Below are 15,236 nucleotides of genomic sequence, written 5' to 3'. Positions count from 1 at the left end.
GAAGTGTGGTTGCGTGTGAAATTGGCTGAGTTGGGCTAGCATGAATCACCCGCGTCTCGAGCGACGACAGCGTGCGCAAAGTGTAATGAATCATGTGGCAATGGGAGCCGGCATCAGGCAGCAGGAGGTAGGCACTCAAAGTGGTTAAGCACAAACACTCGAAACACATAAGCGAACACATTGACATTCAGGTTTTTGTTTTGTTGTACGTGTTGGAAATTTGCAATTTATTTCTCGTTGGGTCTTACAGGTTTTGCATTTTTGGGCCGAGTCGCCGCCCGTTAAGGTGGCGCACAAATTGTTGGGCAAAGGCGCGTTTGCCGGCAAATATTACCAATTAGCTATACTCGACTTTATTAGTATGCCATAAAGTATTCAAAAACACAAATCTTGAATAGGCGGCGTAGACACCTCCTATTATTGCCAGCTTATAAAACTAAAATCAAACTTAAGACTAGGGATGCTAGACGGCTAAACACAAATTAGAAATTCCTGGCCTTCTTGAAATGTTTTGGCGGGGCACCATTCTCCTGTGCTGGGCGCTTGTTGAAAGGCTTGCTCGGGTTTGTAATGTTATTGTTGCTGTTATAGCCAGGCTTTCCGTGGTACTTCTTCTTGAGCAATCTCATCTTTAGAATTGAATTTGGCTCCAAGAAAATTGGTTGGCCCTGCACTAGACGCTCATTAAACAGGAAGGATTTGCAGAAGCCATCCTCACTGCTGAATTTAATAACTGCCCTGTAGGGCAGCATTTTGATGCTCTCGATTTCTCCAGCTTCTGAAAAGATTTCATTTAGGTGCTGCTCTTCGACACCTAAAGACAATAAATTAATTTAGAATTGGTAAGTGATAAGCAAAAATGTGACCTGGACGTACCTGGAGCCACATTTGTCACAACAATTGAGCGGGGCGAGGAGCTGTATTGGAAGGACTCCAATTTAATATCCAGATCGTTCACTTTTTTGCCGTTTAGATTCTTCTGCGCCTTTTCGGCCTGTTCGGCTGTCTTGTATGTAACAAAAGCCAGAATCGTACGTGTGCATACCGTATCAATGTCGACAATCTCGCCATGCTTCTTGAAGATCTTCTCGATGGATTCGGTTTTGTAGGATTCATGATTGCCAGTATTCATAAGGGTCAATGTGCATGCTGGACTTTTTATAGATTTGTTTTTCTGTGCCTCCTGACGAACCGTTATGAAACGATTGTTCAATTTGCTGTCCTGCAATTTTAAGGCTTTAGGCACAGAGCTGACCGATGCGAAACGCACATATGCGCTAGGCAATGCGCGATTATTGGAGAAGTTAACAGTTTCAATTTCCCCGCAGCCCTGGAAATGTGCAATAATTTGTTCCCTAGTAACAGTCGCTCCAATCAATCCCACGACAACCGTGCGCTCATTGAGCTCGTTCTTATTATACGCTTGAGACACAGTCAGGACTTGTCCATTGAGCGTCAAAGCCTTCTCCTTGGCAGCAAGAGCTGCCTGAACAGATTCGGGAGACTCAAAAGCAATGGCTACGTTGTTGCCGCCAGCTTTTGACTTGATCCTATTTATAACGGCAATCGGACCGAATTTGGCAAACAATTCAACCAAGTCTATGTGCTTGTATTCTGAAAAAGTATAGCATATTATAATCCAAAGATACAATACAATTTGATGTTATTTAATAAGCGCACGCATATTTTTCACCTACCAGTTGGAAGTCCGCGAACGAAGAGGATTTGTTCGCTGGGTGTTCCGGGTGGAATGCGACCGATAGTAATTTTCGGAATTCCAGTTTTCTTGGCTCCATATGCTTTATTTTTCTCGCTGTCAATTGGCTCTTCATCGGGTTCTTCGTCAGAATCGGCTTCCTGAACGTTGTCATCATCATCAGATTCGGCGGCTGATTTCGAGACCTTTGATATCTCGCCAGGTTCAGTTTCATTCTCGTCTTCGTCCTCATCTTCCTGATCCTGGTCGTCATCCTCATCCTCATCATCCTCATCTTCATCATCATCATCTTCGACTTCCTCAGCCTCAGAGTCTACCAAATCTGCTGCATCATTAGCCTAGGAAAAGTTACGAACACATGGTGTTGCTATTGGATTGCTCGAATTATATTTTCAGCTTAATACACACCTCAGCATCGCTGTCATCGTCAGAGTTTACACCATTCTGCTCCTCCTCGGCATCGGAGTCTTCTTCGTTGGCCTCTACTTTCACTTCGGGCTTCTCCTCTTCAACCTTCTTTGATTTTGGTCCGCGCTTGTTATTGCCAGCAGCCTTCTTGGTACTCACTTTCTTTTGTGCCATTTTTTGTGGATTATTTCACTAGTATAACCGGGAAACTCTGAAAAACGCGTGCTTCGGTATGCTCAAATGCACGTGGAAAAGAATGGAGAAAGAGTGTGACCGTCGCGATTAAAGGAAAAAACGTGTATTTATCCACAAGTGGTAGCACTGCGTCAGTGTTGGTGAGTGTCAATGTGAACTAGTTCATTCATGCATTATGCAGCACTGTAAACACTAGATGGCGATAGAAGAAGTTGTGTGGCGCTGTTGCTCATTAAGTATACATAAAAAAAATTAAATTACACATATATTTATTATTGAAAGTGCTTGAAAACAAAGAGAGCGCGTAAGCACACGCTAACAGCAACAGTAGTAGAACCAGCAATCGCAGCAGTGGCGGCACACAGTGAGCAGCAGCGTTTACGAACACCAACAACGCAGCAGAGACAGAGGCAGTAACAGCAGCAGCAGCAGCAGAGCAGCAGTAACACAACGTCCAGAACGACGTTGACGGTGACGGCGACGACGACAATGAACACACTGAGCGCTAACACGAACGGAAGCGGGGCTGGCTCAACGGGGAATAACAACGGAAATGGCAATGGCAACGGCAACGGCAGTGGCAACGGGAACGGTGGTAGCTCCACCACTGCCAATGCCACAACAGCCGGCAGCGGTGGTGGCGGTGGCGGCGGAGTAGGTAACCTTGATGAGCTTGGTGGCGATGCCAGTTCGCGCAGGCAGGCGACGCGAGTGTTTAAGAAGAGCTCATCGAATGGCAAAATCACAGTCTATTTGGGCAAGCGCGACTTTGTGGATCATGTCACGCATGTGGATCCTATTGACGGTGTGGTTTTTATTGACCCGGAGTATGTGAAGGATCGCAAAGTGTTTGGCCAGGTGCTGGCCGCTTTTAGATATGGTCGTGAGGATCTAGACGTATTGGGGCTAACGTTTCGCAAGGATTTGTATCTAGCCCACGAACAAATCTACCCGCCCATGCAAATGGAGCGGCCCATGACTAGATTGCAGGAGCGGCTCATAAAAAAGCTGGGACCCAATGCACATCCATTTTACTTTGAAGTGCCGCCCTATTGTCCGGCCTCAGTATCCCTGCAGCCAGCCCCTGGCGATGTGGGAAAATCCTGTGGCGTCGACTACGAACTAAAGGCGTTTGTTGGTAAGTTTTTCATGGAATTTATGTGCTTGGGCGTGAGTGCTAGTGTGTATTTATGTCTAGTACATATGTATGTACATACATAGTAAATATTTTTATTATAAAAAAGGCTTTGTTAGTTGGCGCATGTGTCACGCGCGGGGTTAATTAATCCAACTGCGTCGACTGCGCAAAATGTCATTGTGTATGCCGTACGTTGATGACGCAGCGCAAGGCACCTAATTGGAATTCGACGCTTCTAATTGGAATTCGACTCTATTGCTCTCGCAGCCGCAGCCGCAGTCGCAGCGCATTCGCAGTCGCGGTTGCTTTAATTAGGCGTCTTTCTGCTGACGTTCGGCGATTTTTCCTACATTCAGCACTTACATAAATGCTTCTTGGAAACTCGACGCAGCTGGGTATCTTTGTTTTTTTAATGCTTAAGTAAGCTGAAAAAAAAAAACAAAAACAAAAACAAAATAAAGTAAAATAAAAAACTACAGCAGCAATGACCCAAAAGCGTAATTGCCGATCCCGCTCTACCGCGCATACGCTCTCCTGCTTCGCGCTCATCTTGCTTCTTGCGCCTCTCACATTCTCATTTTGCAGCAATAATGAAATTGACAACAACGAAAACAGCAAGAAGAAGAAAGAGCGTATACAGCGTACTTAGCAGCGATTTATTGGGAGTTACGCGCGCATGTTTGCGTTTCGCACGCGCATTCGCATTTCTTACTTGGGATCTCCTCTATGCGCTCTGTTTCAATTGCAAGCTGTCTCACTCTAGCGCCTCTTGCCTTTGCATTTTTGTTGTTTTTATTGCGCACGAACTGCTATCTATGAACAGATGTATGTGTGTGTTTGTGTGTGCGTATGCTTGTATTTAGTACTGTAGCCACTTTGCTTTGTCCGTTAATTTTTGGTGGTTTTATTGCCCGGCGTCAACACTGTTATCTGTCTCTGGCGGCGCCTCTGCCCCCGCGGCTGCCACTGCCACGGCCATTTCCAATTGGTGTGTAACCATAAAAAGATTATCGAAAGCAAACTTGAGCCAAATGCCAATTGGGTGGGCTTGAATGGGCCACCCTCTGGCGCACAATGTATCCGAATTTGTAGCACGCCCCAGACATTAACGATTTCTGACTAGAATATACACACACACATGCATACACATACATATGCATATGCCATGTACATACATTGATATTTCCATAAGAATCGACTAATTAAAATTATAAATAAACAGTTTTCGAATTCGCTCTAAAGATTTCCAGAACATCAACAGAATGACTTTCACGATTGTTTCGAAACTTTTGTATGAGAATTGTGCTGACAGTCTTTTAACCAGCCGTTAAACCGACCCAGCTGTTTATACAAAGCCCAAAAGAAAACAGTTGTCAATCAATGTTTCAAACTATTTGATCTGGAACTAAGCAATATCCATGATTTCTTTATTTATAAATTTTCCCAATTTTAGGATCGAGTTCAAATAATTAGCTGACTTATGCAAAAGCCAAGAAGTTCATTGAATCCAAAACAGATATTTGATCAATTGAAACAGTTTTCAACGGAATTTATTTTAATATTTTTATGTATGCTAATCAGAAACATCACGGATCAAATTTCTTTCATTTTAATAATTACATATAAATTAAAATAGACTATGTTATTATTTACATTTGATATGCGACAATTGCAACAATATTTGAATAATTGCGATCGTTGTCAATTAATTCGAGTCAAATGTATTGAGTTGTCTTATAACAGTTGGATTCAATTTCTCGCTCGATCGCTTGGAAGGGTATCTATGATGCTGGCATGAGTACTAGATGTTTTTATTTACTTGGCATCTGTTGATTTGTTTATTTAATGTGCTCTGCTCTGGGTTGAAGCTGCCATGTTTTTGGCATAAACAATAAACCCAGCACCAGTAGTCTGCGCCGCTAATATTTATGATCTCAAAATTGAAAGTATTTTAAATTATTTTCATTTCATTTAAAATTGAGGCAACACAATGAGCATCTTAAAGCACCATCCCAGTACCGATATAATGGTGCGTCATTTCTCTTTACACACATTCTCTGGTATAATACCCATATGCTGATAGTTTCGTCCGTGAATCATCTGGTTGCTAAGCTGTGCTCAAACTGTGACGCACACAAAATAGAGCTTGACACGCCCCCGAACAAAATGATGCATAAATATTTGAGCTATTCTGCGAGAATGTGTGCGAGTGTGTCTGGGTGATGAATATCATATGTAAATACGTCATAAAAACAAGTTGAAGTCCAAAGCTAATGCTGTTTGTATATTTATCTAATGATAGGCGAGCACATTGAGGATAAGCCACACAAACGGAATTCGGTACGCTTGACGATTCGGAAGGTGATGTATGCACCGTCCAAGGCCGGAGAGCAGCCCTCGATTGAGGTGAGCAAGGAGTTCATGATGAAGCCGAATAAGATCCATTTGGAAGCGAGCTTGGATAAGGAGCTGTACCATCATGGCGAGAAGATATCAGTCAATGTTCACGTGGCGAACAATTCCAATCGTACAGTCAAAAAAATCAAGGTGTGCGTACGCCAGTTTGCCGACATATGCCTTTTTTCGACGGCCCAGTACAAGTCTGTGGTGGCCGAAACGGAGTCAGAGGATGGCTGCACGGTGGCGCCGGGCTTTACGCTCTCCAAGGTGTTCGAGTTGTGTCCCCTGCTCGCGAATAACAAGGATAAATGGGGACTGGCGCTGGATGGGCAGCTGAAGCATGAGGATACAAATCTGGCCTCAAGTACGCTAATCACCAATCCCGCACAGCGCGAAAGCTTGGGCATTTTGGTGCATTATAAGGTGAAGGTGAAGCTACTGATTGGCTCGCCACTGTTGGGCGGAGATTTGGTTGCCGAGCTACCGTTCACGCTGATGCACCCCAAGCCTGAGGAGGAGGAACACCCGGTGCTGGGGGATCGGTCACCGCGCGCCAGTCTAGCAGCGCCGCTGCTTAGCCTGGGCGATTCAGTTGATGCCGGCGCCGGGGCATCCTCGGGCCAATCGGCAAAGGATGTGCCCACCACCACAAACCTCATACAGCTGGACGACGATGAGGCCCAAGATGATGATATTATCTTTGAGGATTTTGCGCGCCTGCGCCTAAAGGGTGCCGAAACAGAGGCCTAGACATTGCCAGCCAATGTCTGCCCAACAGTTGATTGTGGCTTCGAGCAGCTACAGTTTTAGACCCGTAGACATGCGTACGCGCAATATTTATTGTCCAACTATATGTATGTGTTGTATCTGTACATATATAGATATATATCCCAAAAATAGGGCATTTGTATCATACGATGTGTATGCGCAGCCTCTGATTGTAAACTTTGAATACATAGCCACGGTACATAGTTTTATATTGCTATTGGTATGTGTAGGCCATACGTTCTAGTATCTATAGTATTTAAGCTGAAAGTGTACGAATTTTTTGAAAATGTGAAATTGTTTAACAAATACACATATAAACACACTCATACACACACACACACGCATGCAAAGCCCTCAAATACACTGACCAACTAAAAACGCCTCTAGAAATGGCGAATTATGCACAACAATTTTAAATCTGATTGTAATTGTTTACGCAAATGTTTATTAAAATTAGAAAATGAGAAAACGCGCGCAAATCTTTGTTAAAAGCCATGAGAGTAAGCAGAAATGTATTTAGTTTGATTATTTCGGTTATTTTTGTCTCCGAAATTTTGATGAATTGAAATTAAGTCATTTTGTATTTAGTTATGCAGAGAATGAGAACAGTTTAACTATATGCCAAAATATACATGCTTACAGATATACATAAAATGATAATCTAAATACGTTTATGTAATTTAATAATAAAATAATTACAATTTTTATTGCAATCAACCGAAACACCAATGCATCCAATTGCAAATGACGTTAAGTGTTCAAGGTTTTCCAAATAATTGACTTAAATCCAAAAAGAAATAGGAATATGTAAATTGACTCTGACTGCTGAATTCTGAATGCTGTATCTAATGCCGGCTAGTTAAATGCATTAAGTTTATTTAATTAATAATTCGTTTAACTGAGACTGAACCTCACTGAAACATGGGAGGACACTGCTCTTCAAGAACATATATACTGTAGACCATCTGTTTGTAGTTTGTGATCATCTATTAATGTCTGGCCATAAATTGATTATGTTTCGGTTTGATTCCATATTGTATCAGTTTCGCATTTACAGTATTATTTGCGAGCAGCCATAGATAAGAGAATTAGGGTTATCAGGCAAATCGTATTATTAGATAAGTGGTATACCGATAACGGTAAACATACACAGAATGTCTGTGTTTGCCAGTTGGTTATGTGAAAAGTGTGTGTATTGCTCGGCAAGCCGATTATTTGTATTAATTATTTAACATTCCAGCACGCGATTTTTATTGTATTTAGAATGTTGGATGGTGAGTTGAGGTGGAGAGGTCGGAGAGTTGAGGAGGGATCAGAACAATGATATCACGTATGATTGTGTACTCGAATATATGTCAATGTGCAACAGAATGGCTTAGTGAATCGAAATTGAGGAAACGAAATTGAACTCGAATACGAAAAGCAATTTTTAACTAGAAAATTTATATATATACATACATATACTATATTAAATATTTAGCTATCTATCTATCAGAGGCGCACTAACATCTAATTTAAATACCATAATTGTAAAAAAAAAAAAAAAAAAAAAAAAAACAAGAAACATAAAAAGCAACAAAGCAGAACATATATATATGTATATTTTTGACATTATTTCGTATATCATGTGAATATTAATACAAGGCAGTGTACAATTTAGTTCCTTTTGTATTGTTTGGCGCTTAGCAATGAGGGAATTAGTCTATTGCCCTAGCTCTAAATACTATTATTGTATTTGTAAGATTGATTAACATAGTATCTGATTTTCCCAGACATGAGTTCGCTAAAGGCTTTTAAATAACATTCGCGATTGTGAAATTAGCTCGAATTTGTTTTCAGTGCCCCAAAAGCAGCAGCAGAAGTGCTGTAACGATAATAGTGAAAAACCAATTGATAATATATTTTAAATTGCATTTTTATAACGCGTATATTTAGATATATACATACATACACATACATAGCATAAGTTTGTTAGAACGTTTTTTATCACAAAGCAAAAGCAGCTGCAAAAATTCAAATAAAAAAAAAAATAAAATAAAAAAACAAAAACAAACAAAATTATACGACAAATACAAACTTAAAATATATTAACATAAATGTGCATTACAAACTGGTAAAATGGATACAATATAGAACAATTCAACAAAATTTAATTAGATAAGTCTATGAATGTGAACAACAAAAATAAATTATACATATATAAATAAAGAAATATATATATATATACACACATAGCTTTAGTAAATGTATATGAATATGTTTTAAATACGTATGTCCCAACATATTTAGCGCAAATATAAAGCATTTATGTATGTATGTCTAAAATATTATGAGATAATATATATTTAAATGAATGTCCCACTAAATCAGCTTATCAAGAATTTTTCATAATTATTTTTAAACCTTTTTATAATACATTTTATATTTATACAAAATGATCAAAATAATTGAAAAAAAAAAAAAAAAAAATCAAAAACAAAAAGAGATGCAAAACCTGTTTGTAGCTGCACAAAATAAGGAAATTAATTGTATTTTTTAAGTACATTTTTGTCTGGTACCAAAATGCATTCAATTTGATAATTGTTAATGTTTAATGTATAAGTACATACTGTGCATCAATGTGCATATAAATATTAGCTATTAGATATGTGAAGTGAAGAGTATTATGAGCTGTTACCTAGCCCACACAGAAGCCCCCACGTTTATACATATATGTACATGTGAACTATAACTAACCAGAAACTATAACTATTTGCATACATTCATAAATATACGCATCTATTTACATAAATACACACTCTCTATGTACAATATCATAAATGAACAAATCGAAAATTGGTTGAATGTATCGCTAAGCTAACCCACGCGTGTCACGAAGCACACAGTTTATATACTCAATATGTAAAATGGACAAGAAATAAAATATCATATATATACATGTATATATGATGCTGTCGATGTGAATGAATACTCTGATGACAAAGGGATATTAAATGTTGTGTGCGTAAATGTTAAGAGTAATGAGAATAACTGAATAGATTATGCAAAAGTGTGCAAGTGTGAAAACATATTTTAATGTCATCTGCATTTCATAATATATGTAAAAATTGTTATCAATTTTCTGTATCTGTTGGCAACGCATGCTTAACTGGTCCGACTAATTAATACATTTACGTAATTTCCACAAAAAACATTTTTAAAATGGGAAATTTATAAACACATCCAACATATGTATTTATAATGGCTTTGCTCGGCTCGGCCAGCACTAATCTATAAATTACATTACATCTACATATATTGTTTTATATATTTAAACTGTCATCGTTGTTGCACCTTTTAGAATATGTAATGAATTATGAAATATTTATGATGTACTTCGGCTACGATTTGCAAATTGACTAATAATAATCATTTGCATTTTGTTTTTGCTTAATAAGTAGCCATATGTGGAAGTAGAAAAAACACTCACACACACACACACATACACAAAATGCAAAAAAAAGTGCAGCAAAAATATTATTGCGCGATTAAATGTGGGTCATGGAAGCAAATGAATTGAATGAAATTATAAATAAATACTACAGCATATAAACAAAATATTGCTAATTGTGAACAAAATGAACGAAATGCAAGCTGATTAAATAAAATACATAAAAAATTGCCGTTTTTTATGAGAGCCCAGCTCATTATAGTCATCGGGTAAGTGGACATTCGATAATCTAACTGCACTAGTAATTAAAACGGATAAAATTATTAAGAAGCAAGTTAATTGAAATGCTTTAATAGAGGCCTTTGAGCATTCATCTGGCATTCAAATTGACCCATTAATATCCAAAGTGAATTTTACCAAAAATATGCATAGCTTCAGACCCAAAAGTTTTGAGTATATTTGGGCAGAGGTAAGGAGCTATAATTTATGCACTTCACATTAACTAATAATTTATTAATGCACAATGGACCTGAAAAGCGGCCTTGTGGCTTAGACTGTGCACCGGAAGCAGACAGACGGAGACAGAACTGGGTGACTGATGATGAACCCGTCACTCCCTGTGCTCCCGAGGGCGTGTGGGCCGTATAAACCAAAGAACGGAAAACCGCAATACGAAAAAGCCATTTACTGTTTGCTGTTTGTTTAGTCCGCGCTATTATGAGCACTTAAAACTGCCTGCTGCAATAACAATAAGGGGCTCTGGTTGGGCACGTAGCATTTCGGTTGATTCATGGCGTCTTTGTCTTGGGGGCTATGCCAGGTAGCGACCACTGAAACTGTCACAGGGACTCGAGCAACTCGAACAATTCTTCATTTCCGGTGAAGCTTAAGAGCCGTGCTTCCTTCCCATTGCCGCCCGTTCCTCGCATATCCATGTACCTCTGCACGAGGACGCGTCGACAATCTACAAGGACGACGAGCATATGGCTGCAATCGCTAGGTTCAAGCAAAAAGTCGACCAGTTCACTGCCAGCTTCACTGAGCGGAAGTTGTCCGCCAGCCCAGCCGAACGAACTGAAGCCTTCTATGCCCCCTCCCACTACACACCATGTGCTTTACACACTGTATGGTTTTCATTTCCGGTTTCCGTTGTTGCTGAGTTACTTAAGCGGATTACAGCATCAGCAGCAGCAGCAGCAGTAGTAGGAGCAGCACGAGCAGCAGCAGCAACAGCAAAGAGCGTGACTAAAAAGGAACGAGGTCCAGTTCCTCTATTTAAGTAGCTTTTGAGGACAAGGACGCCTGTTCCATTTAGATTGTCCAACAGCTACGATAAATAATTCCAGGTGATTTCCATAGACCCCCAATTATACTATAATTAATCGAAACAGGTGATTTGGATTTCCTCAATACATATATATATATATATTACAAAACAATTTCATGTTTTCAGGCCGAAGCGTTGCAGTTCTCGCTGCTCCATGACTTGGCGGTGTTCACAAAGAACGTGGTCAGCTGGGTCATGTCAACGGCGGAGAGCATATTGTTGATTGGAGCAACTATATACTCGGCCGAAAGTTTATCCAAGCTGGGCTGAATCTGCTTTGCCAGGAATGCAATCATATCGCCGGATATACGATCGTAGAAGTTGTTGCCCGAAATATTCCACAATGTGTCCCAGTTGTCGATCCTCACTTCACCAATGTAAAATTGCGGCTTGAGATTGTCAATGCGCAGTCCAGTGGGGTTGGTTAGGCTCTGGGCAAATGTGTATTCCAGAACAATACGTAATTGCTCAAGTCGATCGTTAATCAGGCTGTTTTGTTTCGTGGGTATAGAGAAACCAAGCACATTAAAAACTCCTTCCATTATCGTGGATCCCAAAATTTGAATCTCCGGGAACAGGATATCGAAGTTGATATGGTACGTGTTTGGATCGAATTCGGCATTCAGGACAATGAAATTGCTAAGGCCACTGATGCGGATGTTGCTCGCGTTGCCCACAATGCTAGTCTCTCCTTTGGTGTAGTTGAAAGTGGAGAACTCGTTGGTGAACGGGTCCAGCACGGGAATTCCTTCGGAGGCACACCCGTTGGGTGCCATCTTCTTGAAGGCCGCGATCGCCATTTCAACGGCATCACCATAGTTGATGGTGCTCTTCAAGGGTGATGCACAACTGGAGGCCACTAGCAGACCCAATAAGAATACCTTTGCTATCATTATGTTCGGTTGTTTCGGAAACTCTGTGACAATAGACTGGTTTCGCTACCCTTTTATAGTTGTATCTTTATCTATGCATCGCACCATTTGGGATTTGATTGATTACATGTCGCTTAGTTTGATATGGGCTTTTTTTTGTAAGGTTTTAAAAACACTTATTGCTGCCAATTTGCACAGGAATAAATGAGTCATAGTCTTGATATTGGTATGCATCGGAATCCATTCCATCGTTAATACTGTTTTTATTTATTTAAGAAATGAACTACTTCCTCATTGTCTTCACAGAGTCAACGTGAATATTACCCAAATACTTATATATGTAGATATGTTTTTCATATGATAGTCAATTTGTTATAATTCTTGACAGAACGAAAAAACAGTTACTCTTATATAATATTTGTCTGTCTGTCAGGCTTGGTCAGCTGTTTGTATGCTAGTTAGAGAGCTGACACCTGAAATATATTTTCGATAGTATAATCGAGAGACTTCGGGCCTAAAATATATAATCTTGATAATTTTGACATATACTGTGTTAACTGTTGGCTAGACTAGGGTATCTATAAGCATACATTCCAAACTTCAACTTCCTAGCCTTTATATAGACAGCAAGACAGCCATAAAACTACTTCTTAAATATTTAAAATTTGTTATCGTTCGAGAATTTCTAAATGTAAATTTTTAGGAATTACCTATGAGGACTTTGTGTTAGGTCAATCAGTCTCGAATGGTCGTCAACAGTCAATAGAAAATAATAGGTGTATTTAGCTAGACCTAAGCTACTATATTTTTAATCTACTACTATTTCACAATCGTACTATTTAAGAATTATAAAACATTTCATAGCCTACTTTCAGGCTGTACAATTAAATTATGATTAAATAAGACATATGGACCCGAGAAGTGACCTAAATTAGTAAACGTAGTTCGTAGTAATAAAGGCATTTAGCCACTTCATTAGTTAAGGTATCCTTATAAATGCGCTATAGAGTTTAAGACAAAAGCTCAAAAAAAAAAAAAAAATAAATAAATAAAAAAAAAAAAAAAAACATATGGGGTACTTCAAAAACCCTTATGCGATCTTAGCATCAACATTTCTACCCACCTGGGCGCTCCGGCTAACTATAATAATATTTAAAAATCAATATTAATTTACAGATCAATATTAATGGCAGCTGTTTGTCAGCTTCAGTTCATCATCACAGAAGCTCGAAAAATGGAGCCTCTTGGTTGCCTCCTAGGTCTGTATCTGTGTCGCTCCAATCTGCCATGGGCCGTTGGGTATAGAATATTTCTTTCGCAGTCGGTAATCAATTTCAGAATTGATTAAAATTCCAATTCAGAGTTTTATAAGATATGTAATATATACATTATATCTGTCAGGTATTCATAAATCATATTAAATCGCATTATTCTCTCTTTCTTTTTAATAAAAATAAATTATCATCTGAAATCTTTCTTCATATCTTGATTTGCTTTCCTCAAAATCTAAATATGACGGGAGTATAATAAGTATAATATACATACACGTATTATACAATTCACAAAAATAATCACTCAAAAGATATCGTTTGTAGATACTGATAATAAAAATGCCAATATATAATGTGCTTCATTAATTTATTATAATTCGTTATACAAATTATTAAGCCTTAACATTGCAAGCGGCATTGTTCCACAGTTCGGCTTGCATAGCAAAGTAGTTGCTCAGCTCAGTCATATCGAGATTGGAGAGCAGGCTATTTATGGAGGGCAGCACATACTTTGCAAACATGGGGTTAACATAAGGCTGAATCTCCTCGGTGAACAACAGAGAGAATGAGTTGATGAAATTGTTTAAATAGTTGTTTGCCGCAACGTCCATGTACTGATCCCAGTTATCGGTCTCCACACCAGCAACAAAGTATTGCAGGTTGAAGTCCTTGATGCGCAGTCCATTTGAGTTGCTCAAGCTCTGGCCGAAGGTGTATTCGCCCACGAAGCGCCAGTCAGTGATTTTCTTGTTGATCAGTACACTCTGGCGGATGGGCAGTGGAAGACCGCCAATGCTCAGAACACCCTCCACTTCGTAGGAACCCAAAATTTGAAGAGCGGGGAACATAACGTCAAAGGTGGCGTGCGTCGTGTTCTCATCGTAACTGCCACTCAGCACCTGGAAGTTGTTGAGACCAGAAATGCGGATGTTGCTCACATTGCCCACCAGGTTAGTGTCTCCATTGACTTAGTTGAAGGCGTAGAAATCGAGAGTCAGTGGAGCCAGGACTGGGATATTGTCGGCGGCAAAGCCACAGGGCAACATCTTCTTCCAGGCGTCGAGGAACATGTCAAGGGCCTCACGATAGTTGACCAGGCCATTGTCCTGGGTAACAGGTGAAGCACTGGCGAAGGCTATCAGGAGCGCTAGAAGAACACACTTTGCAATCATTTTTCTTGGTTAAAGGTAGAAGAAACAGTGTGAGGAATTGGTTCTGTTAGCTGGCTTTTATAGTTTGTTATCTTTGCATTGCTTTTGCGGTATTTTGATCGATCGTATTAAAATTGGCCGTTTTAACAATTAGGTACCACGTTGCATAATGCCTTATCATGTAAAGTAGCCAATTTATGGTATGACTCAACGCGATAAACTCGTTCGACTTAGAGGACTTATAGGACTTAGTTTAAAGAAGGACGGTGTGAATATGACTCAACAATTTACAGTGGGTTGTAGTCTATTCTTTCCACGCGAAACTCAGAACAATTATTTATTGTTGAAAGTATTGGCTTAATATGTAGTATATAAGGATGATTACTAAATATTTTGAGTTCAGATTTAAGTAATTTAATTTTTTTTGTTAATGTTAGTCTTACAAGTATTGAATTTAAGCTTTACTTCATTTTATAACAGCAAAAGGTTGTACAACGTCTTAATTCTTAATCGAATGGATCCGTATTACTAGATATTCCCTTGAAAAAATCCTTATTTG

The 15,236-nt window shown here is 39.3% G+C and overlaps 3 protein-coding genes across 3 annotated transcripts; 1 reads left to right on the top strand and 2 right to left on the bottom strand.

Moving 5' to 3' along the window:
• Nucleotides 1-192: 192 nt before the first annotated feature.
• Nucleotides 193-2,404, bottom strand: mod (modulo). Its single transcript, XM_018017360.2, has 4 exons — nt 2,126-2,404; nt 1,698-2,055; nt 877-1,614; nt 193-814 (listed from the first exon to the last, which is right to left on the bottom strand). The coding sequence occupies exons 1-4, from the start codon at nt 2,297-2,299 to the stop codon at nt 483-485; spliced, it is 1,602 nt and encodes a 533-aa protein (XP_017872849.1). The 5' UTR covers nt 2,300-2,404; the 3' UTR covers nt 193-482.
• Nucleotides 2,405-2,487: 83 nt separating this feature from the next.
• Nucleotides 2,488-9,596, top strand: krz (beta-arrestin protein kurtz). Its single transcript, XM_018017370.2, has 2 exons — nt 2,488-3,458; nt 5,761-9,596. Exons 1-2 carry the CDS (start codon nt 2,810-2,812, stop codon nt 6,606-6,608), a joined length of 1,497 nt encoding a protein of 498 aa, XP_017872859.1. The 5' UTR covers nt 2,488-2,809; the 3' UTR covers nt 6,609-9,596.
• Nucleotides 9,597-11,451: 1,855 nt separating this feature from the next.
• On the bottom strand, nt 11,452-12,321 carry LOC149270307 (uncharacterized). Its single transcript, XM_089474652.1, has one exon. The coding sequence runs from the start codon at nt 12,274-12,276 to the stop codon at nt 11,506-11,508; it is 771 nt and encodes a 256-aa protein (XP_089330778.1). The 5' UTR covers nt 12,277-12,321; the 3' UTR covers nt 11,452-11,505.
• Between the last annotated feature and the right edge of the window lie 2,915 nt (nt 12,322-15,236).

This window comes from Drosophila arizonae, chromosome 2, assembly GCF_054131065.1.
Source record: "Drosophila arizonae isolate 15081-1271.41 chromosome 2, UAZ_ARI_1.0, whole genome shotgun sequence".
In the NCBI taxonomy this organism is placed as follows: Eukaryota; Metazoa; Arthropoda; class Insecta; order Diptera; family Drosophilidae; genus Drosophila; species Drosophila arizonae.
Note: the sequence above shows the minus strand (reverse complement) of the source record. Positions and strands in the feature narration are given on the sequence as shown.